The 25,347-nt window shown below is 49.4% G+C and overlaps 2 protein-coding genes across 4 annotated transcripts in view; one reads left to right on the top strand and one right to left on the bottom strand.

Annotated features, from left to right (window-relative positions):
• Window positions 1-25,347, bottom strand: part of LOC125758250 (uncharacterized) — a 220,036-nt gene that overhangs the window by 132,941 nt on the left and 61,748 nt on the right. The window lies entirely within an intron of this gene.
• LOC119390394 (uncharacterized) overlaps window positions 1-25,347 on the top strand; it is a 164,017-nt gene that overhangs the window by 87,459 nt on the left and 51,211 nt on the right. For all 3 annotated transcript variants that reach the window (XR_007415813.1, XR_007415812.1, XM_049414822.1), the window contains exon 2: window positions 7,086-7,147. Coding sequence is in view for 1 of the 3 variants with exons in the window: in XM_049414822.1 (XP_049270779.1) it covers window positions 7,086-7,147 (62 nt within the window). In the remaining 2 variants the exon portion in view is untranslated. The remainder of the gene's footprint in view (window positions 1-7,085; window positions 7,148-25,347) is intronic.

The raw sequence follows: 25,347 nt of genomic DNA, 5'->3' as shown, positions 1-25,347 counted from the left end.
GGTGATAGGTATGCGCCCACAACTGTAATGGTAAGTCTCTTCTTTTTCACTCTTAAACATACATATTGATTATCATCATGAGGTGGTACAGGCTGAAGGATGTAAGTGAGATCGCGGCGAATGAACACCAGCACCTTGCTTCTTTCAGTAATGGCAGACGACATAAAAGGTTCGTATCCAGAAAGTCTTATTGCACTGGATAAATTCGGCTCGCAGATGACGATTACGGGAAACTTATTGGCGTACACGAATCGCCGAAAATCAGCAATGCGCGATCTCAGTCCTCTGGCATTCCACTGAAATATTGCTGCATTCCGGACCTCATCCCTGAAAGGCATCGGTGACTGAGCCATGGTCTATTCAAGGGCTGCCAGCACCGGACTGAGAGCGTCCAGTACTTGAAGGGCACTTCTAGCTGACGTCGTCTTCATGTTGCCTAACAACATGCGAATGGCGTTCATCAATGATCGCAGAATCGCTACCACTTGGTGATCTGTGTGCCATGCCGTTGTAGCATCTTGCTCTTGTGGTTGAGGCTCCCTCTGCTGTGGCTTCTCTACTGGTCGCGTTTCCTTAAGTGGTGGCCATTCCTTTGTTGAGAGAGATCTACAAGTAGCCTCTCTTTCAGCGGCGTTGGTGTTTGCCGCGCTGGGAACCGGAGGAACGGACTTTCTCACTGAATGCGACATTGTCCTTCGTGACGACCTTCGACGGCGACGTCGTCTTCGCCTCACTTTTTCCGCTGCCTCTTTGTGAGTTGAGCTGTCTCTCACCATCTGTTTCAGAACAGAAATCTCCTTCTTTATCTGAGGACATTCCTTGGAGGAAGCACTGTGAGCGCCATGACAGTTCGGGCACTTCAGCGTAGTTGCACTACAGTTGTCTTCTGAATGAGGTTCGGCGCATCGGGGGCACACTGCGGAATTTCTGCAAACGCCCTTCACGTGGCCAATCTTCTGGCAGTTGAAACACTGCATAGGCTTCGGTATAAATGGACGGACCTGGTGACGAAAATGGCCAACCTTCACGTAAGACGGTAGGCAGTCACCCTTGAACGTTACTCGCACACAACGTGTTACCTAGGCGACCTACATGCACAATGACGTTGTTTTCATTCGCCGGTTTTATAAGCACTGAGAGGTCTTCATTGGCGATTTCAGTGTCGATGTCATAGATGACACCTGCTACGGTGGCACCATCCGCTGGAATGATTGGCCGGACTTTGATGTTCCCCAGCTGCGTTACATGCTGCAGCGTGCTCAGCGCACTCGGGTTCATCACATCGATTGCCAAAATGTTTTTCCTCGTGTTTAGCCTGATATCCTTGATCTCGTTTGGCACTGTGTTTTCAAGGTACAAAGACAATGCTTGCCTGTTGAGGACACGCAGATTGTCGATAGCGTTCTGTGGCACAAACAGGATGGAGTGGGGCCACCGCTGAGGCGCAGTTTTCACAGTGGTTGTGCTTGACGCCGACGATGCGTTGATGATTCTTCGTTTGGCCTTGCGGTACAACACAGGTTGAAAGCCGTCTTCGGAGGACTCATCGCCTGATGCGGAGTACAGCTCGGTGTCCTCGCTCTCGCTTGCTGTGTTACCACGCTTCCTCGAGGCGATCCCCGCGGTTGAACCGGAACCGGACGGAACCTCTTGGGGTTGCACATCCATCACCGTGATGTAGGGGGCGGCAGACCCCACAATTGCAGTGTAGAATCCAGAAAACGGCAGAGACGGGCAAGATGTGTTCCACAAGAGAAGCACTTCGTCTTCCTCCCACCAAACGTACAAAGGTAGGAGGCGCCTGCCAATTCGTGTAATGATACGGCACGTTTCGTGTCCACCTGAGTCCCGATTGTGAGTGCGTGTGAGTGTCAGACAGTCGTGAGTGCTCATGTCGATAGTGAGTGTTTATGTAGAGTGGGCCGTCTCTGTTAAGAAACTTGGAACTGCTGTTCGTTATGGATAAACTGGTACATCAGTCTCAATCTTACAAGCTTGGCTCGGTTTTGAAGTTACGATACGAGCCTTATTTAGTTACTGTGTGAGATCACGGGATCTGTTTCGTTTTTAACGTGATACGTAGCTGTTACTATAAAGAGAGCGCCGACTTCGAGATAGTTTTTCACCAAACAGCGACGCTCTACACTTTTATCACTCCTTAATGCGCAGATGTTCCGTCTGTCAGTTATCGTGGCATCAAGTTAAATTTTTTATTTGTGCACTCCTCAGTGAAATCGCACTAACGGAGAGTAAGATGCTATATTTAGTACTCAACACGATGTTTCAAAAAAAAACAATACTTGTGCCGCATTGAACTGCTTTCATGTGAACGATTGGCGCGCATACGTAATTTTGTCTTACTTCTTGTGTCGTTTCATGACCATGAATCGATGCAATCTCCCCCAATTGTCAAACATACTTACGCTTTAGCGATTTATTCCACTTCTGAGTAATTTCGTCTCATTACTTGGCGATAATACATAATAATGAATCTGTATCAACTGGCCCTGTGTATTGTCAGCACTACTTAAGCTTCAGAGAGACAGAATTCATGTTCAACCATATTGTCGCGTTTTATTTCAGAGCAATGTAATTATGCTCCTCTGCTCAAGCAGCTAGAATTCGTTAATGAGACTTTCGAAATCGAAAGTGTAACTTATTCGTTGACAATAACTGTTCTTTTAGACTTGTCCATGCGCGCATATCTGATATCATAACAGTCTTGGGAATATATGTATTCTAGCTTATATACCAGTTCAGTCATTCCTTTTCCATTGTACTTGTATAGGCGACCTCCTTTGCAGCCGATCATACCGCAGCGAATAAGAATAACGTTGCGTGCGCAACAGAGTCGCGGTTTTTGACGACATGGTGCTGTGATAGTTTTCTTCTTGCTCGTAAACTCGTTCGCGGTATCCCTAAAGAGTGCATATGACAACAAATACTAACGAGCCATGAATATGATAGATAGTTTTGATGCATATTAGATTAGTCGCTGCCGAAATACGCCTTACGCATCAAGGGGTCATATGTCACCGGTAACCTGATAAAAACAGCAGTTCCATTATTTACAGTGTCTCGCAGAATTCACAGAAATCACGCAAATGAATATGCAATACCACAAATATCTCGAAAGCAAAGCTTCCGCTCCAACCTCGCGGTGTCTTATGGCGTTCACAAAATTGCTCTTCTGTTGGAAACGCGCCGAATGGGACGGATGCGTAGCAACGACGCATTGCAGGAGCTAATCGCGGAAGCCGCGGTAATGATTTATTGCTTCACATTATCGCTCCAGGACGGCAACACCACCCCACCGACCGAGCACGGTGAGAGGAAAGTGTGAGACATAAATGGCGCGTTTGTAAAGCCTCCAGCGTGTGTGACCGTGGCGCAGTGGATAGCGCGCCCGGCATCTGTTGTCGTGGACTTAGGGGTCGCTGGTTCAACTCCCGTTCAAGGAACTTTCCTTTAAGTTTTTGTTTGCCAACTGACTGGGTGCATTCTTGCGACGTCATTTGCGTGAGGGAAATATATCACTAAAGTCTTGGTGGACTGCGGCATAAAACACCCTCGCGTTTACGAAAGCGAAACGTGGTATCAAAGAAGTCGCTGATCGTCTATTCTGGCACAGCCGGACTGGAGAGGCGCGCGGCTGTTCCCGTTCCGGCGCACCTCTCCAGTCCGGCCGTGATTCTTTACTGATATGTGAGAGCATGTACTATGCTATTGACTGGCACCTATAGCACCGTTTGACGTGGATGTAACCGCGTCGACGCCTCGTGGCACAACTGCATACCCACGACTAATACCTATGATCACGATTTCAGTGTTGTGGTATCTGACGTTGGTAACGCATACTTGTACACCGAATATCGCGAATCCCGCTCAAGTAGGGTATAGCAAGCACGTAATAAAGACTCACAGGGTCCCCTATGCAAACGCCTAGGAATACTGAAAGGTGAAATCTGTGTCCTTCTTTTCCTTCTCAGTCGATGTGCTGATCAACCCACGCATCCCTCCGAAAGTTTTCTTCACCTAAAGTGGTTTTTCGCTGCCTGCGTCATCGGCCCACGTTTGACCAAGCGACAATGTCATGCGATGACGTCATGATGATTCATAGTGTCGCCACGATGACGTCACAATGTTTGACGATCTGTGACGTCATCATGACTTGTTGCATCACTCGTGCAGGCCGCGCCGACGCAGGACGCCGACACTAACGCTCAAGTTTCGTGTTTGATGGGGCATCTAAGGCTTACGCCTTAAAACACTGGTGCTCTGTATGCACCCCTTCAAAGCGTCGTCAGCTGAGGAGAGAAACGGCAAGTTGTCCTCCCCCCCCAGTAATAGGGTGCTCATGCATACACTACCGCACTGCGCTTCAAGAACTCGGGAGGCAGAGTTTCGCAGCTCCAGCCGTGAGCCCACGAAGGCGTTGCGCTTGCGAATGGCGTGTGTTTTGGTCCACGAAGGCTCGACATTCGCGCGGCGACGTCGTTGCCTTTCTGTGGCGAATATTGCCACAGTTTGATAAGTCGGTGCAGTTGCACTCGAAGCAGTCGGCGGCGGATAAACACCGCTGGGGCATGTGGAAGCTTCACTACTAGGACAACAAGCCGTCACACGCTAACAAGGCTCGTTAGGCAAAATACGTAACTGCGTTTAGAGCGACAACGCGATGCTAGCCCGGCCAGCGTTCCTCGCTGGCATCGAGACGCCTTAAAGGCGCATTCACACGTGGCCTCGAAGAGGGCGAAAGCGGCAAAATTCACAGGAAATTCGCTCGCTTCGCCGCCTAAGCTGTCGGGAAACCACGCGACGAGCCCGACGCAAGAAAGTCGGTCCAACACCATTTTTCCGCCAGGCGACAGCTGAACGCCTTTCTACGTAACGGGAAGCTGCATATACTTTGGCTGACTAGCTAAGAAACCGCCTGATGTAAACAACTTGCCGCTAATTCATCATGGCGGCCAAGGCGTCGCCAGTTTTTCACATCGACGCGATTGAAAACTATTCGTGCAGCACGACAAAACTCACAGCTTCGGCAAGGACGTGTTCCTCGAGAGCCTGGTTTGAATTAAGATTATTCCACCGCCGCCGCTGCCGGCGTGTCCACTTATGTAGCTTCTGCTGGTGTTTCTCCCAAAACAACGTTTTGAAAAGGCGTAAACTATTTCTTTTCCTTGTTTCGCATGCAAAACATGAATTCGTTAAGAAATTATAAGATCGGAAACGGGGCAAAATGGAATGATTTTTCCAAATGGTGAAAGCGGCGGGAGCATAAAAATAGCCAGAACAAATTTGAACAATTTTGACTCGCTCGAACACGGCTTTTCGGCCGCTGTGGCGTTTCCGCTTTCTTTTCGCTTCTCAAGTGTGAATGCGCCGTAACTGATTCGTCGCCGAATCACTCCCTATCGGCGCTCGTTAGTGTCTTGACGCAGTACTGCACCGCTTTTAAACGCCGGCACTGCCCCGCCAAGCAAGAGCACTGCGTGAGAGAGAAGGTGTGAGAGATATAAGCGCGTTTGTGGAGCTTTTTGCACGTGCGTCGGTGGCGCAGTGGCTAGAGAGCCAGTCACGTCTTGTCGCCTACTGAGACGCAGCGGGCTCGATTCCCCGCGAGTAAACTTTTTCTTCTAAATCTTTTTTTGTCGTCCATGAGTGTGCCATTTTCACTGACGAAAATACGCCAGTGAAGTCTCGGTGAGCCGCGGCATGAAACACTTTCGTGTTAAAAAGAAACACGCACACATTCCGTTTGTGTGTTTTATATCTGTCTCACCTTTATTTATATATTCACGCAACAGATTACACATATTAAACCTGTCGCCTCGCATAATCCTCGAGGTGTGACGTGCTACTGCGAGCGATGACAGAGCACCGATTTCTACGCAGAGGATCGACGCCAGAGCACCGACAACTACGTAGGCCCATTCCTTGTTGTAGCTTATCCTCTCCATCTTGGGGCGCGCGCCCGCTAGAAGGCCAAGCGGAGTTCACTTTGAACTTTGACATGTTTTCGCTGCGCCTAGCGTTCTAAATCCTGGCAGACGTGATCGTGAGCGTCCAGTGTATGCATTGAGTTTGTCAGCTCGAAATGACCTTTAAAGTACTGTTATTTGCACCAACAGCTCCATAATGGTGATTCGTTTTCACTCTATCAGCGTCGTAAAGGCGCGCGATGCGTCTCAATATGCTGGCTTGCACCACCAAATTTTTCGCGAAACCATCATCATTGTCGAGAATGCGCCAGCCGTCTCAGCGCGACTGTATGTTCGTGGCACAACATTGATTGTATCTTGTTTTGCGAACAGACATGGGAAGATCAAACCCCTTCATCTGTACATTTCTAAGGTTGTACACATGATTACGTGGTGTGGAAGAGTGGTGTTCTGCAGCCGCTTGTAAGTGTTGCTCTGTGTGTGTGTGTATGCCGAAGATTGCTAAAAAGAAGCCCAACTGTCTATCAGCATTTTCGTATGAACGGCTATGCTTGGTTTGACGCTTGGAAGCCTTCAGGTAATGAATTTTGCTGGTCACACTTTGCTTATCTAAATGCGGCCTGTGACCTCTGGCTGACCGTGTTTCTTCGCGTCACATGCATGGATATTGGATGCGGAGAACGTCTGCACTTTGACCTTCATTGAGGCACGGTTTAGGTGTTCACCGGGAAGCGAATTCAGTATAGCGATAGGGAAGGTGATACGAACACGGTCCGATTATGTTATCATGCTATACTATTGACAGCGATGCTCAAGCGTCCTCAAAGTATTTGTTCGCGTTGGGCACCCAATCTCATCGGAAGATGATAAAATAACCGGGAACGTTCCCAGCCATTCTAGCGTGGTTTGCGCAAGGTAGTGGTTACATGTGTAACGGACAGGTGGCATAACGATAGAAACAGAAGCGCCCGTGGCAATATTGTACTTACCAGCTTTACGTTCTGGGAGCATTATGCTGCTCTGCTTTTAATGTTTGCGCATCGCGTTTTCGGTAATCACTAGTAGTGGTTATTTCCCAGGTAATCTTAATGGTATCGATCATACATCTGAATAATATTGATGTTCTGTTCTGTATTACAGGAAGAGACATAACTTGCACCTTTCCAAATGGCACTTCACGGCCTGACGGGTCACCTTGTGTGGTACGTGTGCCTAAAATTGATTTTCCTTGAATCTAGCATTCTACAATTCGTTTTGTCTTGTGTCTTCTGCTTGTATCTTAGGAAACAAATCATTGCCTCTCTAGGGAGAGCGATGACCGACGAGATGCCGAGTCGTCGGCTTCATATTTATTACGCAAAGCGCTAATAACAATCACAGTTGCGGCGACAGTGTTCTACACCTAGCGAGAATATGAGCATGGGTGAACACGCCAAGTCATAGGAAGCAGCGCCTCCAAGACCTCGCGTTGTAGATAAACGTACACTACCAGTGGCCGCCCACTGCAGGTCCACAGCGGTCAGCGCGCCTGCTTCTCCCTAGAGCAACCGATCGCTACACGAGGCTCTCCTGACTTCCAGATTAAATCCATAGATACTTCACCTGATATTTAATGGACTCCAAACACGCAAGGATTTCATTCAGCTACGTATCACGCGCAGTTCTTACTGTATTGCGACATAACCTCTAACAGCAACTTTAAACAAAACAACAGCGTGCTCTATACTTCTACGAGCCAACATGGGGATGGCGCTGCAAACGATCTGGCCTTGCGCGAACTACGAGGTCTTGCAATACAAAATGTTGAAATAAAGGCATATATGCATAGAATACTTGCATGGAATAATGGCGTAATAAAAGTACGCACACTCTCTGCACTGTGTATGCACGATACGCACACACGACGTGGATTGCATGTGCATTTATATATTCAGTACTACGTAGAACTCTGCGACTAACCTTGTGAGCGCAACGAGAGGCACGCCTGCGATTGTCGGGGCGGTGGACGCAAGTGGTTTGTCCGCCGTGTCAGTCCAAGCGCGACAGGTGGTGCGACGTCCATTTCTGTGTCATACAACTAGCGGGCGCAAGAACGATTACCCCTGGTATATTACAGGCCCGCATGGTGCGCTCTATCGGTGAGAAATGAGCAGAGTAGGCTAAAGACGTGGTTCTTATACCTCTGTTAACGCGAACGCGGGTTTGCCATTGCTACACGAGCTCAGTTAGCTCACTTGAGCAAGCCCACGAAACCACGTGCTGCTCGTATGGTCAGCAAGAAGTTTGGGCACACACTTGGCAAATTGCGTGGTAAGATACACCTCCGCTAACCCCCCCCCCCCCCTCCCGACAGTGTATTGAATCGTTCCACTTTGGGCTGCATATTCAGTGTTTGTAGCTCTGTGAGGCGGCTAGACACGAAAAATGCAAAAAGAATTTCCCCTCAAGAAAGCTGTAGCGATAATACTGTACCCTCTCGCAAACACGCCGTGGACGGAATAGTCTTTTTACCACGAAAGCGTTTTATGCCGGGTTCCGCCAAGTACATCCGTCACGGATATGACGTTGATAAAATGGACACCAACGGGTGAAAAAGAAAAAAGAAACAAGAAAAAGATACCCCGTTGGGAATCGAACCCACGAGATTGCGGCCGCGACGGCAAGCGCCCGGCGCCCTACCCACTAAGCCATCTCGGGAGATGTTAGGCACGGCGCAAACGCGCCTTATATCTTTCATACATTCTCTTTCGCCGCGGGCGGTGCGGGGCGGTGCCGCCGTCTGTGAGAGGTGAAAAGAAGTAATGCTTCACGATCGACACTTACTAGCGCTTACTCCGAGATTACACGCGATATCTGAGGTCATGGTTAACCCCCGTACTCCAGAATAATAATATCTGGGGTTTAACGTCCCAAAACCACGATATGATTATGAGAGACGCCGTAGTGGAGGGCTCCGGAAATTTCGACCACCTGGGGTTCTTTACCGTGCACCTAAATATAAGTACACGGGCCTCAAACATTTTCGCCTCCATCGAAAATGCAGCCGCCACGGCCGGGATTTGATCCCGCGGCCTTCGGGTCAGCAGTCGAGCGCCATAACCACAAGACCACAGTGGCGGGCGGGACGCGTATTCTAGAACGTCCCTTCACTCAACGCGCCACCTTGACTTGAGAAAATTGATGGGACCGCCGTCTCTGGGCAGAAGAAGTCACTGCATATCAGTGATAATCTACAGCGATTCTTGAGAAGCGCGGCTTCATTTTCAGTCGAGCAGCGGCGCTATGCTGAACTCGGTCAAGTGAAGGACCAAATTCGAGTCGAGGCTTGTTTGAGAATACGGGGGATACGGCTCATCGGAGTAGTGCAGCTTCCACGTGCACCAACGGGATTTCTCCGCCGCCGACTGCTTCAGTTGCGAGAGCACCGACTAACAAAACTGCTGCAATATGCGTTGCAGAAAGGACGTGATTTCGACGGGCGAATGTCGTGCCTTGGTCAAGCGAGAGCAGCGCCTGCGAGACAGAGGCCAGCGGGACGCACGCGCTTGCGGCTCAGGCTACGAACCTCTACCTCCCGTGTAGCTGAAACGCAGTGTGTGTTATGTATGCATGAGCACAGGCGTCGGCTACCCATTACTAGAAAGCGCACACCGTGCCGTTTCTCTCCTTAATTGACGACGCTTTGAAGAAGTGCATACCGGGTACCAGTGTTGATTATGAGCTTGTTGATATCATCCTTACGCGGGATTCACGATTCGCTGTGTCCAAATATATGTTCACACCGTCACCTACCACAACGGTTTAATCATGATCATGGGTGTTAGACGTCGCGACAGAGACATGCTGTCAGCATGGGTGCATCCACGTCAAACGGTGCTATAGCTGCCAAACACGAATAGACGTTGTACAAGCTCTCGTATATCATTACACAATAAGCACTACTTCTCTGAAGACACGTTTCACTTTCGTGTTATACCGATTCCAATGATGGAGGGATCAGCCATGTTTTTTTGTTGGTCTTCCCACGGCGAGCCTCGTTTTGCCAAGCAAAACTCGTTTTCAACTAGTGTTGCTTGGCTATTGTTCGCCAACTGGAGACGCGCTCCGTGAAAATCCTCCGCGAAGCTACCGAATAACGTGCGCCGGTTCACGGCTGGTGCACTCACAGCTCCGCCATCTTGTCAGCTTCTCGGTTTGTGAGAGCCATCGGCCATACCATGCTGAATGCGCCGGTTCTCGTCTATCGGTTTCTGAGGGTAAACCGCGCTTGCCTAGCTCGGTTTGCGATAACTACGGTTAGGAGACTAACTACGGTTAACCGTAACCGTAGTTGGCTTAAGCGCGGTTAAGGCTGTCCGTGTGACAGGGGTATTAGTGAATGACCTAAGGATTCGTCAGACAAAATCGATCTAGTGCTCGTGCAGCGTCGTAGCCGTTTGGTATCGATATTACGACGGAATGCAGTCCAGACGTCACTGTCGCGTCACAGAAAGCAGAAGTGTGTCGCGGACTACAAGCAGATGTAGCGTCTGTGCTTTCCTCGCACATGCTGAATCAGCTTGACGCAGTCCTAGTGTATTCCTTAGTAGGAAAGAAGACATTGGCGGTGTCACGCGTTCGACGTCAGAGAGCGCACTACACCTCTTCTAGCTCACTCTACCAGAGAACATCTACCACATTAGAGAACTGAAACTGTACCTTTGGCTGTAGTACGGAAATAGAGGGTAGCGGCGGCGTACTGAACTGCAATAGAGCGAGGCGAGATGGCGCTGCAAGTACTATCATCATCATTAAACAAACGCATTTTTGCGGTTGGTTCGCCCTGGTCGCGCTACTGCACTTTTTGCTCCCTGTGGTATTTTGTTCTTTGTCGTTGCTAAATCGCGGCTCGCGTGTGTAATAGTTATCGCCAGGTGACCAAACTGGCCTCGACTGGCAAAAACAGCGTCAATCAAGTAAGGTTTGCATCGTTTATTGTGAGTCCCCAAGGTAGTACAAGCAATGTATACAGTCAGGTCCAAGCAAAACAAGTCACTCATAGACGTCGAAAGCTTTCAGCTGACAAATATCTGCATATAACTGCACACCGAGATCGCTGAAAGAACGTTGCTCTCATTGTGTTGCGGCGTCCGAGTTTAACAGCCGCTTGCCAGGTTGTGTTGATCTTTAAGTGAGTGCATGGTGGTGGAGTCGGAAACAAAACATGCGCTACGCCGAGAGATAGCTAGCGCAGTGAGAGCTATGTAGTTTTTATAAATTTGTTACGTGAACTTTCGCGGATGCGTACAGTTCTGCATCTTTCTCGCTCTGCGATGTCACCTTGAATGCGTTACAAATAAGGAATATCGCGTTGTGTCTACAGGGTAGGCGCGAATTTCTCGGCGAAATTCTCGGCCGTGAAGCTATACCATACGTATTACATATTCAGGTAATAGGTGGAAGAAATATTGCAGGCTCGTTTTGTTCCTAGTTATAGTTCGGTTACACAGTTTCTACAGCTAGAATTTCTTGGCGCTAGTAGTAATCGGACTGCTGAGTGTGCAGCGTAGATGCATGCTAAAGAAACAGAGACATAAGGCGAGTGCTTACAGATTCCCAAGCACATTCTAAGAAAATAAGCTTGAGGCATGCAGTGTACATCTTTGTTGGTGTTCGCACAGAACACTAAACAACTGCTCAGCCACGAGCACAATCTCTATATCACATAGACATGTCGATAGAACTTGAGCACTATATTGTTACGAGGCATTGTGGATGAGCACGCCGTTGGAGACGAAGAGACGAGGAAGAAGCGGGAATGCCGCGCGAGATGCTGGCAGCCATTCGGTGGCACAGTTGCTTGTAAATATTGTAAATATACTTGCTGCTGTCTCTCTCGTGTATTCGTCATCCCCGTGACAATTTGGTGGAGCTGCGGGGTAGAAGAACCGCTGTACAACGGAGCTCCGCAGTGGTCGTCGACTCGGAGTTTCCAGGATGGAAGACGAGACCGATGCTATGACTACTCCTGCATCGGCCACGACAACGCATGCACCGGCCCCGGCAACGCCTGCACCGGCCACAACGCCGCCAACGTACGTGTTGACGCATCCGAAAAACCCTGGGACGTTCTGCGGTACGGATGAAGTCGACGTCGAAGATTGGATTGCTGACTATGAGCGTACCAGTGCTCTCAATCGTTATGACCCGACTCTCATGCTGGCCAACGTGCTCTTCTACCTAAAAGGCACGGCGACGGTATGGTACGAGAACCATGAGGAGGAGATCGGAAGTTGGGACACATTTAAGCGAAAACTGTGCGACTTGTTTGGAAAGCCCATGGGTCGAAAGGCAGCCGCAAAGAAAGAGCTATCCACCCGTGCTCAGACGTCCACTGAACCCTACATATCGTACATTCAGGACGTGCTGGCTCTTTGTCGTAAAGTCGACAGCGACATGTCGGAGTCGGACAAGGTTGGCCACGTGCTGAAGGGTATCGCGGACGACGCGTTCAATCTATTACTGTGCCGGAATTGTGCGACCGTCGACGAAATTATTGAGGAATGCCGGCGTTTTGAACAGGCCAAAAGCCGACGTATTGCAAAGCCATTTTCTCGGCTGCCAAACACAGCTGCGACGTCTTCGTGCGAAGATGGACTGACCTCTCATCTGCAGTCGTCACCGGCATCCGATATTACACGAATCATCCGTCGGGAAATCGAAGCAATTGCACCTGCTCTTCCCAACAACGGTCACGTTGATTCGCACCTGCCCTCAGTTGCCCTCGTCCAGTCAATTGTGCGGGAGGAACTCGGCAATTTGGGCTTCGCTGTCTGCGCCGTTGCTCAGTCCCGGACATCTGACGTTCGCCCAAGGTCGCCGCCTCGCCCCAGGTCGCCGCCCCAGGAACAACGGTTTTCTCCACGGTCTCGTAATCCGGCTGAATGGCGAACTGCAGATGATCGGCCGATCTGCTTCAACTGCCGCCGTATAGGTCACGTCGCACGACATTGCAACAACCGTTGGTCTTCGCCTTTAAGAACCCAGTATGCCACTGCTAGCCCCGCCGACAGCTACCGCCGTTCCCAGCCTCCTGAGCCGTACCCCGATAACTACCGCCGTTCCCAGCCTTTCGAGCCATACAACGCCGATGCCACTGCTACGCCGCACAGCCGCTCGCCGTCGCCCCGAGGTCACCAGTCCCGTTTGCCGCCAGCGCGTCGCCCGTCGTCTCCGTCTCCTCTACGACGACGTCCGACCTCGCCGCTCAATGTTCGACAGGGAAACTAAGAGATGCAGCTCTTAGAGGTGATGCTGCATCTTCTAATTCCACCTCAAATCCTCTTCTTGTACTGCCGACACGACGAAATTTGATCGACGTTGACGTTGACGGCCTGACTGTTTCCGCACTTGTTGATACTGGGGCACATATTTCCGTGATGAGTGCTCGACTTCGTCGCCGCCTGAAGAAAATGCTTACTCCGGCTGCTCCTGGTATGATTCGTGTCGCCGACGGAAGAAGTCCTGCCGTTATAGGAATGTGCACAGCACGCATCACGATCGCCGATCACCACACATCTGTTTTGTTTGCTGTTCTTGAGCAGTGCCCAAATGACGTCATTCTCGGATTGGATTTCTTGTCTACTCACGCCGCCCTCATTGACTGTGCAACCGGCGTTCTTCAACTTGAACTGCCTCGGCTTGCTGATGGCGCAGCTTCACCGCCAAACCACTTGTGCTCTGTGGATTATGTTCGGCTGTCACCGCAAGCCGCCACGTGTGTGGCGTTGACGACATCACCACCTCTTCCCGACGGCGACTACATAGTGTCCCCATTAGTTGACGTGCTGTTGGCCCGGAATATTGCTGTGCCGCATACCCTCGTGAATGTTGTCGACAACTACGTACAGCTCCCTCTCCTCAACTTCAGTAACTCGACCCAAGTTCTTCCGCAAGGCATTTCGTTGGCCAACATATCAGCACTTGATGCGTGTAACATCGTGGCATTAGACGCAGGAGAGTGCTCATCCGGTGTTGCAGCCAGCTCAGCAAGCGCACCCCCCGACGAAATCGCGAAAATGATTGCGCCTGATCTTCTACCGCGTCAAGCTGCGCAACTTCGCCATGTTTTAACGACCTATAAGGATATCTTCGATTTCGATGAGCGCCCTTTAGGTCAAACGTCATTAATACGGCATCAAATACATACCGGCGATGCTAGTCCTGTCAGACGGCGGCCATATCGTGTATCCCATTCCGAACGCCAGGTCATACAACGAGAAGTCGATAAGATGCTCTCAAAAGGCGTCATTGAGGCCTCCTCAAGTCCATGGGCGTCACCTGTCGTCTTGGTCAAAAAGAAGGATGGCAGCTGGAGATTTTGCGTCGACTATCGTGCCTTGAACAAGATAACCCGCAAAGACGTATACCCGCTGCCACGAATCGACGACGCGCTTGACTGTCTTCATGGTGCGAGATACTTCTCATCCATAGACCTGCGCTCGGGTTACTGGCAGATTTCTGTCGACGACTTAGACCGAGAAAAAACTGCCTTCGTCACACCGGACGGCCTCTATCAGTTCAAGGTTATGCCTTTTGGGCTGTGCAACGCCCCGGCGACGTTCGAACGCATGATGGACTCTCTCCTCCGTGGCTATAAATGGTCCATATGTCTCTGCTACCTCGACGATGTCATTGTCTTTTCCCCAACGTTTGAGAGTCATCTAACTCGTTTGTCGACCATTCTTGCTGTTTTTCGTCGAGCGGGACTCCAGCTGAACTCCAAAAAGTGCAATTTCGGCCGGCAACAAATCACTGTGCTTGGTCATCTTGTAAGTGCTACTGGTGTACAACCTGACCCTGACAAGATTAGCGCCGTCAAGCACTTTCCTCTGCCTTCTTCTACTAAAGATGTTCGGAGCTTTGTTGGCTTATGCTCATACTTCCGACGCTTTATACGCAATTTCGCCACCATTGCCCGACCGCTCACTGACCTTCTAAAGAAAGACGTCCCCTTCTCGTGGGGCCAGGACCAGGCGGCTGCATTCTCGACGCTGATCAACTTGCTCACTTCACCACCAATACTGGCCCACTTTGACCCGTCCGCGACTACGGAGGTTCGCACAGATGCCAGTGGGCATGGAATCGGCGCCGTCCTCGCCCAACACCAGGGGGGCCAAACACGTGTGATTGCATACGCCAGCCGCCTTCTCTCCACATCTGAGCGGAACTATTCGATCACGGAGCGCGAATGTCTTGCGTTGGTCTGGGCTGTCGCAAAATTTCGCCCCTACTTGTATGGCCGTGAGTTCTCAGTTATTACCGAACACCACGCTCTCTGTTGGCTGTCATCACTCAAGGACCCAACTGGTCGCCTTGGTCGCTGGGCTCTACGTCTCCAGGAGTATGCCTTCGACGTAATTTACAAATCGGGCAGGCTGCACCAAGACGCCGATTGTCTCTCGCGTCATCCGGTGGACCCTGCTAGCCTCGCTGACCATGACAATGATTCTTGTGTACTCGCCATATCTGATTTGTGCGACATCGGCGCAGAACAGCGTCGGGATGCAACCCTCAAGATGGTCATCCACCAAGTCTCCTCGGGACGTTCCGACCCTTCTCTCCGCCAGTATGTCCTACGCAATGACATTCTGTATCGCCGCAGCATGAAGCCTGATGGTCCAGAACTTTTGTTAGTTATTCCCCGACACCTGCGTGCAACCATTCTTCAACATCTCCATGATGCTCCGACTGCGGGACACCTGGGCGTTTCACGCACCTATGACCGCGTGCGGCAGCGGTTCTTTTGGCCTGGCCTTTATCGTTCTGTGCGCCGATATGTCGCTGCTTGCGAGCACTGTCAGCGGCGCAAACGTCCTGCTCTTCCTCAGGCTGGCCTGCTTAAACCTATTGACATTCCATCCGAACCATTCTTCCGCGTCGGTCTCGACTTGCTCGGACCTTTTCCTACGTCCGTGTCAGGTAACAAATGGATTGCTGTCGCAACTGACTATGCGACCAGGTATGCCATAACACGTGCCTTGCCAACTAGCTGCGCTACAGACGTCGCGGACTTTCTGCTCAATGATGTCATTCTTCGACACGGTGCTCCGCGCCAGCTTCTTACGGATCGGGGCCGCTGCTTCCTCGCAAGAGTCATCGACGAAATACTCCGTAGCTGCTCTACCGAACATCAACTTACTACAGCCTACCATCCGCAGACTAACGGTCTTACCGAGCGCCTCAACCGTACTCTCACGGATATGTTGTCAATGTACGTCTCTGCTGACCACCGTGATTGGGACGCAACCCTACCCTATGTTACTTTTGCCTATAATTCGTCGAGGCATGACACCGCCGGCTATTCGCCGTTCTTTCTTCTGTACGGCCGCCATCCTACGTTGCCCTTCGAAACGCTCCTCCCTTCTGATACCATCGTACCAAGCGTGTATGCTCAGGATGTCGCTTCTCGCGCCCGCGAGGCTCGCCGAGTCGCCCACGCCAGGCTCTGTGATTCCCAGGTCTCGCAAAAAGCGCGCTACGATAACCGGCACCGCGACGTCGACTACCCGCCCGAATCTCTTGTCCTACTCTGGACGCCGTATCGACGCGAAGGCTTGTGCGAGAAGCTTCTCCCTCGATACACAGGGCCCTACAAAGTTCTCCGCAAGGTCACTGACGTTGACTACCTCATCACTCCCGTCCATCCGCTCTCGTCTTCTCCTACACCACCTACTGATGTCGTTCATGTGTCGCGCCTCAAACGCTACTACAATCCCAGTGCTGAATGACTTAGGAGGCGCCGTGACGGCGCTCCGTCCGCCGGGGGTGATGTTACGAGGCATTGTGGATGAGCACGCCGTTGGAGACGAAGAGACGAGGAAGAAGCGGGAATGCCGCGCGAGATGCTGGCAGCCATTCGGTGGCACAGTTGCTTGTAAATATTGTAAATATACTTGCTGCTGTCTCTCTCGTGTATTCGTCATCCCCGTGACAATATTGCAAGCAAACGCTCACGAAATCAACTGGTAGGTCATGATGTGAACCTGTGCAATGCTGGATAAATAAAGGTCATGTATATATTGCATACTTGTTATTGTGTTATTTACTTTTTCAATATATTTGGGCTTGGAAGCTCAAGCATGTATTCTCCCTGCTACTTTTAGAATAGAAGCTCCGGCCTGAAATACTGGCACATGCACTTTCTTTGTATGTTTTATGTTATTGGCCAATTGCACGTGTAGTTACTGCGCTGCGCAAACCGTTATCAGTGTGCAGTGTGTATAGCTGTAGTTTGACTTTTCGTTTCCCGGCCACAAGTTCGGCCAAATAAAAAGTTTGATCTTGGACACATCGACTGCTGCTTTCGTCGACGTCACGACCCCGTGACAATACATAAAATCTTGTAGTGTGGCTGTGGATAAGTCTAAATTCATGTATGTTTTGAATTACCTCTTCGATTTCCTACGTTTTTTCGTGACAGTAGTTGACAGACATTCACTTCATAGTGGTATGTGCTACAACTGTGACATGTTAATTTAATCAAACAGCAGAAGTAGGTGTGCTCAAACAAATTTGGGACGTTTCTCTGCTATAAAGAAAAACACTACCATATTCACTGAACACAATCTCACTCATCACGACAACGTAAACATGCTTGGTGAAGCTGTGCTGGAAGTGCTCGTCACACTTGTAATTTGTTTATTAGCTGTAAGTAATTTGAAGGAGCCCATTGAACATATGTGCAAAGGCTAATGTATATGAGCACGGCCTTGTAAAGCTTTGTCGTAACTTTTTGTAAACTTCTATTATCTAAACGCTGTTAATTAACGCAAAACAGTTTTGAGCGTAGTTTGTAAACTGTCTCATAAGGCACAACTAAATGTTGCATTTATATTGCGCGGCGGCTGTATTTTCGATGGAGGCGAAAATGTTTAAGGCCCGTGTACTTAGATTTAGGTGCACGTTAAAGGACCCCAGGAGGTCGAAATTTCCAGAGCCCTCCACTACGGCATCCCTCATAATCATATCGTGGTTTTGGGACGGTAAACCCCAGATATTATTAGATGTTGGAAAGACTGTTAATTCCCCTCACTGCCGTGATGTTCGTTTTCTAATGCGATTTATAATTAAAAAAAACTACGTTTCGAGACCCGTTCGTTCTCCTAGTTTTTTTAAATTAAGAAGACTAATGATTAAATGTGGCTGGAGGGTCTTTTTATTCTTATAATCTTGCCCAGCCAGACAGACTTCTATATATTTACCTTTAAATTTATAATTTCTGATGATTCACATGCAAAGCATGATATGATTATGAGTCATACAGTAGTGGGCAACTCTAGATTGATTCTAACTGCCTGGAGTTAAACAAACGCAGTTGTAGCCTCGAAGAAGACAAGACTGCATGTCGAAACATTTGCTCCAGCGACACCTCTTGTTAACAAATTTTTCGTCTATTCAAGCTTCCGTCTTTCCCTGAACTTCAGACGCAGATCTAAGCACACGAGTGTCTTTGCATTTCGCCCCCAATGAAATGTGACCACGGTGGCTGGGTATAAAACCTGCGTCGTTGAGCTCAGCAGTGCCACGTAACGTAACTAATGCACGGAGGTAGTGTTCAATTTGAACGCTATTGTGGTGTAGGTTGCATGGCACAGTAGACAGCTAATGCTTGTGGACGATTGTAGACTCCCCTCCACGAGATGCCTGGTAAACCATTCACAAATACAGCATTGCAAGCGTGAGGTTGAAGATGAGCTGTTGTAGCAGACGTTCACATGTTTCGCCGCACTTGCAGAGTGGACATTCGGGGGTAGTCACCCTGTTGTTGCCTGGCAATCCTGGAAAAACAAGTAATGACATCACAAGATATTGATAAGCATAATCAATGAATATTAAACTTTGCAAAAGTAAACATATAAACATAGTGAACAAAAACAGCGGTTTGTTATACATATATGTAAACGTACCTTATAATGCATGTTGTATCACTTGGGCTAGCTTCTTTACAAGGCGTGTCATGTAACAGGTGCCTTGCTCATTGCACACAGCTGTTTCCTTGTCAGGCCAGGAGGCTACAGCAGAAAAAAAGATTCTGATTATAGTGACGGTTTTTTATCACACTAAAGTGAAAGTACACTCATAATTATGTGAAGCTTTTGTTACACTAAATGTGTAGTAAACATAACCTAAACTGACAACAGGAGAAATGAGACCTCTAAACCTGGCTTCTCAAATGCGACTCCGGCAAACTATAACTCATATGTTTTTTGCACTGATATACAGGCTAGTTACTAAGATACATGCGAGGCGTTGGTGAAGCAGTTGCCTTTCTTTATTGCAGCGGCCTGGTTAATGTTGGTTGCAGCGGCCTGGATAAACTCAGCAACTCGCTCCCACGTGAAACCACGCCGCAAGGAACGCACGTTTTCTCATACAGAGTATGGCGTCGAAAAATTGAATATTGCTGTGCGTCTCCTCCGTGTGACACCCACGCAAAGCCATTGGTAAAAAAAACTGAAGCAATGGGTTTTTACTCACCGGTCCGCATATTATCGGGCTTGAAACGAGTGTCATCCGGTGAAAGCTTCAACGGTCCCTTCGTTCCCCTGAAGTCAGCTGAATGCACTTCGCGATTTCGCATTTTAACGAGTCAAAACGAACAGAACAAAAGCGAGTGTGTCGGCAGGCAGTGGCTCGAAACATTTACAGCGAAACGAAACAGCGCGAGACCCATCCCAATGCACCGCGAACCGTTACCTGCCGCCGTATATTTTGAAATGAAGATAATGATGCCGATAGGCTGCTGACAATTACGAGTCTGTTGGAGCAAAAACTACTACAAAAGGTTCATGACGCGGTAACTGGCAAGGCAAGGCCACTTCGTATAAACGGCAATTTGTTTTATTGAAGTTTAACGGTAAGCAAACAACTAAACTTCCTTATTTCAGGAATATTTTTATTTGAAGTTTGGCCCCAACGAGGGCGCCCCTACATAAAAAGTGAAATAGCGCGAATGGCGGCCTCCACAAGGCCGCCATGTTATCCTAACGCAGAGGTTAGTCGATCCACTCCCGGTGTTTAAAGCTGAAACTCGCCGCGGTTGATTTTTTCGCCCTCTGCGGCGATCGCTGGAACTTGAGACTTTCGGGGCCTGACTCTACCACGTCACACCCCGAAGAGCCACTAGCCGCGTAAGCAGGCGCGCGCTGTTGTATGGGGGAGGAGAGGGGCAAGGGCGAGACGCGCGGCACCTAGGTAGCGCCGGATCAAGTGCAACGTACGCGAGCCCTGTCCTGCACGGGAATGTCGGCACGGCAGTTCAGTCTGCTCTTTTGTGCCAATCTGCTCTCGTCCTATCCTTTAAGGTTATACCTATATTTTTCATTTCCTTGCTCGCTGCGTTCTACTCCAAGTTGAATCCTCTTTGTAAGCCTTCAGGTTTTGCTCCATGGGTAAGTACCGGTAAGATGAAGCTGTTATATACCTTCCTCTTGAGGGATAGCGGTAAACTACCATTCATTATTTGAGAATGCGTGCCGAATGTGCTCCATTTCATTCTGATTATTTTAGTTACTTCCATCTCATGGTTCGGCTGCGTGGTTGAAAGACGGTGGCCAGATTACGTTACAAAACTGGTCACTCTCTATACGAAGTGCCTCTTGACGGAGAGGGTGCAAGAATCTTGCAAGATCTTTGTATTCGTGGCTAAAGTTCATCCTCAAGCCCTCTACTTTTCCTCGCGTAATCAAGCGATTTCTCTCGCGACGCAAATTTTGACAAGGAGACAGAAGGAGTTCACTTTTGTCTAGACTGGACGCCGCCGGGCCGAGCCGCCGCCACCGCCTGTTTTTGCTCACGCCACTCGCGCCACCGCCGAAGTCCAGAAAGTGATCACGCCGCCGCCGCCACCGCCGCAATATTATTGCACCGCGCTGCCGTTTGTCTCTTCTTTTAACATGAAAGAGGACTCTTAACATAAAAAAATACATCCCTTCACCGGGGAGGTGTTCGCGATGTGTCCATGCAATGGACTGTGCACTTCAGCCACCACTGAATGGCGGGAGCTCGGCGAGCAGCGTGCCCTCTCTTTCCGGTTTTTCTTCTGCAATGTCATTTTGACGTAACGAAGATTTCACAATTACCTCTCGACAGAAAAGAGAGGGACGGAACGCGTTTCAACGCAACGAACGCAGCCGCCAGAGATCCGCTTTTGGGTACACATCTCGGAGGCCGTGCAGGAACTCTGATCGCGTTAGCCATCGAATTAGGCTTAACGCCGCGCGTCTAATGCACCTGTGAAGGTCGGTGCGCATTTCCTGCATCGTTCTCAAACATCTCGGACACACTCATATGCTAGTCCAGACATGACAAGTTCCTTTTTCTGCATATTTGTCCACTTTCGTCTTCCACTGGAAATGTGCTGGCGGTTTCGGTGTGTCGACGCGGTCAATAGCGAGGTGAGAATACGCTCACCGACGAAAGAGGCTGAAGCAGAGATCAAATGAGCCGGCCCACCTGCGACGCTCGGACCATGCGATAACATCACCCCGCTCGGGAGGCCTGGCGTGAGTTCTCATAGGAAACGCCCCGCCCGTCTTGAACGAGCATGAAGAGACGCGAGGAGGGGAGGAGGGGGAGCGTGTCACTCGAGAAGCAACTTTGAACTTTGAATCTATGAGCGCGATCGCGATCGCTGGCGCGCGCGTTTTCGGCGCCATCAGCGGGCGCTTTCATACTCTTCGAAGTGCTGCGCAACGAGACGAGACTGTGCGGAAGTGGATTCCCTCCCTGGAGTGGCCGTAGTCTCTACACCAACATTTTATAGGGTTACGCGAGATCGGACCCAAAAGTGTTGGCTGCCAGCCCCACTTCGTATAACATAATTTGTTGCTATCGCGTTCAGTGCCTCAGTCTCAATCAACACAGTAACCGAGAACATACACATTGACACGCCAGAAAAGTGATAATAACAGTAAATGTTAGGGTTCTACATCGCAACGCCACGATATGATTATGAGAGAAGCCGAAGCGAAAGGCTCCAGAAATTTTGACCACCTGGTATTCTTTAACTTGCACTGACAACGCACAGTATACTGTCCCCTAGCATTTCGCCTCCATCGAAATGCAACCGCCGCGGCCGGGATCGAAGTCGCCACCTTCGGGTCAGCCGCCGAGCACCGTAACCACTACACCACAGCGGCGGAGGCAAGGAAAGTTAGGGAACTGAAGACAGAGCCCCCCTGGAAGAAGGTGGGCTATCATCCATTCGTCCACGTGGTCCGCAACGTCGACCACGTGGATTACGCAAAAACAGGGGTCTATTCTTCCTAGAATAACTATGCCGAGGTGACCATGTTGCTCATGATTACCGGTGATTTCAGCATTGATTTAACAAAACCCAACAACGCCTGGTTCTTAGGCGGCATGAAAGGCGGCTTGGATGTGGACGGGGATCACAAGACCTCGGTGCCACGTCCAGGACAGGAGGCATCATAGATCATTTCTTCGCAAGAGTCAAACGCGGTTTCCACCATCTCTGCTACACCTAGCATTTACCTACACTTAGACCATCCGTATCTTCGATCACGAACGGATCGGATAAAAAGAGTCCCGTCCAGCTGCCGGTGCTCCCTTATAAGGGTGATGACGATCTTATTCAAGAACTGCCAAGAACCTCTTCCACATATGGGCACGGGTTCGTGAAACGTGCGTGTGTTCTCCGCCATAACGGATAAGTATAAGCATCACAACTGTAACGCAACTGTAACAACTGCAACTGTGACTGTAACGCACGAGTAGTGCGCCTGCTCGAACCACTCGGCTGTCTGTATATCTAGGGCAACTTTTCTGGATAAAGCTTAGTGGCGGGTAGCTGTTGTGCTGTGCATGTGTGTTCATTGTCCTATTCGAAGTCGCGCTATCCAGTATAGAAGAATATATATACTACATACCAGCTTACGGCGTCTGGTGTTGGTAACACCTATGTTGCTGTTGGCATCTTTAAGCAACTGTAAACAACTGGTTATACAACACAAGTTCGACTCTTCATAATATGGGTATGCGTATATAATTTGGCATTACTCTAGCGTCATTCCGTAACGTTTCGCTCAATGTGAAAAATTGCGACGCAGTCGCCTTCCTGCGCATGCTTCGCATAACATCGATTCCCACGGTACGTGGGATCTGCCCATGTACCCACCGGTAATCATGAGCGACATGGCACGGACATGGTCACCTCGGCATATTTATTGTAGGAATCACTGACCCCGGTTTTTGCGTAATCCACGTGGTCGACGTTGCGGACGGCGTGGACGAGTGGATGGTAGCCCGGCGTCTTCCAGGGGTGCTCTGTCTTAAGTTCCCTAACTTTGCTTGCGTCCGCCGCTGTGGTGTAGTGGTTACGGTGCAAGGCTGCTGACCCGAAGATCGCGAGTTCGACCCCGGCCACGGCCGTCCCATTTCGATGGAGGAGAAATGTTAGACGACCATATACAGTGCCATGTCAGTGCACGGTAAAGAATACCAGATGGTAAAAATTTCTGGAGCCCTTAACTACGGCCTCTCTCACAATGACATCGTGGTTTTGGGACGTAGAACCACTACATTTATTATCTTTGTATGATTTGTGTGCTACGTACGGGCTGCCTGCCGAATAGTCGTAAGAGCATAAGTAGGTCCGGTCTCACGGTCTTCGGCTTCTGCTTATTTCCTGTTGTAAACAAGACAAATAATTTAATTTATTCATTTACTATTTTATGTCTTCAAAACACAGGGAACACAGACGTGAGGAGAAGCGATAGCAAAAGCAAACTCACGGAAACTTCCTGGTGCGTCAAATCGTACGAGCAAGCGGCAATAACTTAATAATATTATCTGGGGTTTAACGTCCCAAAACCACAATATGATTATGAGAGACGCCGTAGTGGAGGGCTCCGGAAATTTCGACCGCCTGGAGTTCTTTAGCGTGCACCTAAATCTAGGCACACGGGCCTCAAACATTTTCACCTCCATCGAAAATACAGCCGCCGCAGCCAGGATTCGATCCGCGACCTTCGGGTCAGCCGTCGAGCGCCATCACCACTACACCACCGTGGCGGGGCACGAGGCAATAGCTTGGAATAAACTTTGAAATTTTAAAAGACAGGAAATAAAGCCACTATTCCGGAATGATGCCCGTTGAAGTGACGTTGAACTTTAAGCAAACGTCCCTAGCGGAATCTTAGAGCATGTACAACCGCGCCAATTCAGCTCTAAGTACTTTATGTAATATCGTTCTCGCAGTATTCACTTAGTGTCCCATGAGCTAAATATTGGCTCGCAGACTTGCATTCATGTTACATTACCTTCAGGGGCTAGATTCGTGAAGATGCGATGGGACTATCTCGAGCTATTGTATATTCCAGTTTCTATAGTTGCGATGTCGCGTTTGAATTCGTGAGCGCTCTAGAAGTTTAGCTTTCTGCATTATTATTTCTCATTCTGGAGAAAACAATCGTGCAACGTAAGGTACTCGACCGCTTGGTCAGAATTTATAGTAAGCAGTCAATCCTTAACTGTTGCCCACATGATAGCAAAGCTCTCACAGTTCACGCGGGAGGCGGGGGGGGGGGGGGAGCGTGTAGCCGACCATACGTAGCTGTATCAGTCACGATCAGTCATGACCTGCATCAGTCATGATCCACAGCCGGAGCGAAAATGCGAAGCATGGCCATGCTAAAAAACCGGATGGTGGTTTTACGGTCTTATTTGAATGTTCTTTGTGCATTTTCTATCTAGACTTCTTTAACATTATATATTTTGATTTACATCACACATACAAATTTATTTTGTCGTGCAATTTTTCACACTCCAGCATTGTCGTATTAGTTTTGGGGCTCTAAGAACGTAGGCTTTTGGAGAATTATATTGTTTTGCTTTATTCGTGCCAAATCTGCATAAAGGCTGCTGAATCGCAGAACAAAACCAAAGTAGTACACAATCAGTGACAAAACCTAGAAGAGATGCGCGTTAGCTAGGAATTTAAAGGGTCATGAACAACCCCTCGGGTTTCATGAAAGAAAACCCTGTAGAAAGCATACTCGGCTATGAACATCTCAGCCCAATTTTATAGTCATGCGCGGCAAGGAGAGTGTATTACCGGCGCGGGAATTCCGCGTATTATCAGGCAAGGCCTCATTCCAGACAAGGCATGGGCTCAATCTCGTCAGAGCTTCCGCCGCCTGCCGTTTGACGTCGAACAGCAGATAGCATGCCATTAGGTAATAGTAGACATGAATCAAGAGTGCGTGTTAGTCAGATGCGCTTCTTGCCACGAGGTGACGCCATGGGCCCGCGCCGCGCTCCATAGGCTGCTGACACTACACAGCTGCACCTGCGCGTAGAAATCGCAAATCGAATTAGTGAACGCATGTTCTCGGGTGCC

This window comes from Rhipicephalus sanguineus, chromosome 4 (assembly GCF_013339695.2).
Source record: "Rhipicephalus sanguineus isolate Rsan-2018 chromosome 4, BIME_Rsan_1.4, whole genome shotgun sequence".
Taxonomy (NCBI): Eukaryota; Metazoa; Arthropoda; class Arachnida; order Ixodida; family Ixodidae; genus Rhipicephalus; species Rhipicephalus sanguineus.
Note: the sequence above shows the minus strand (reverse complement) of the source record. Positions and strands in the feature narration are given on the sequence as shown.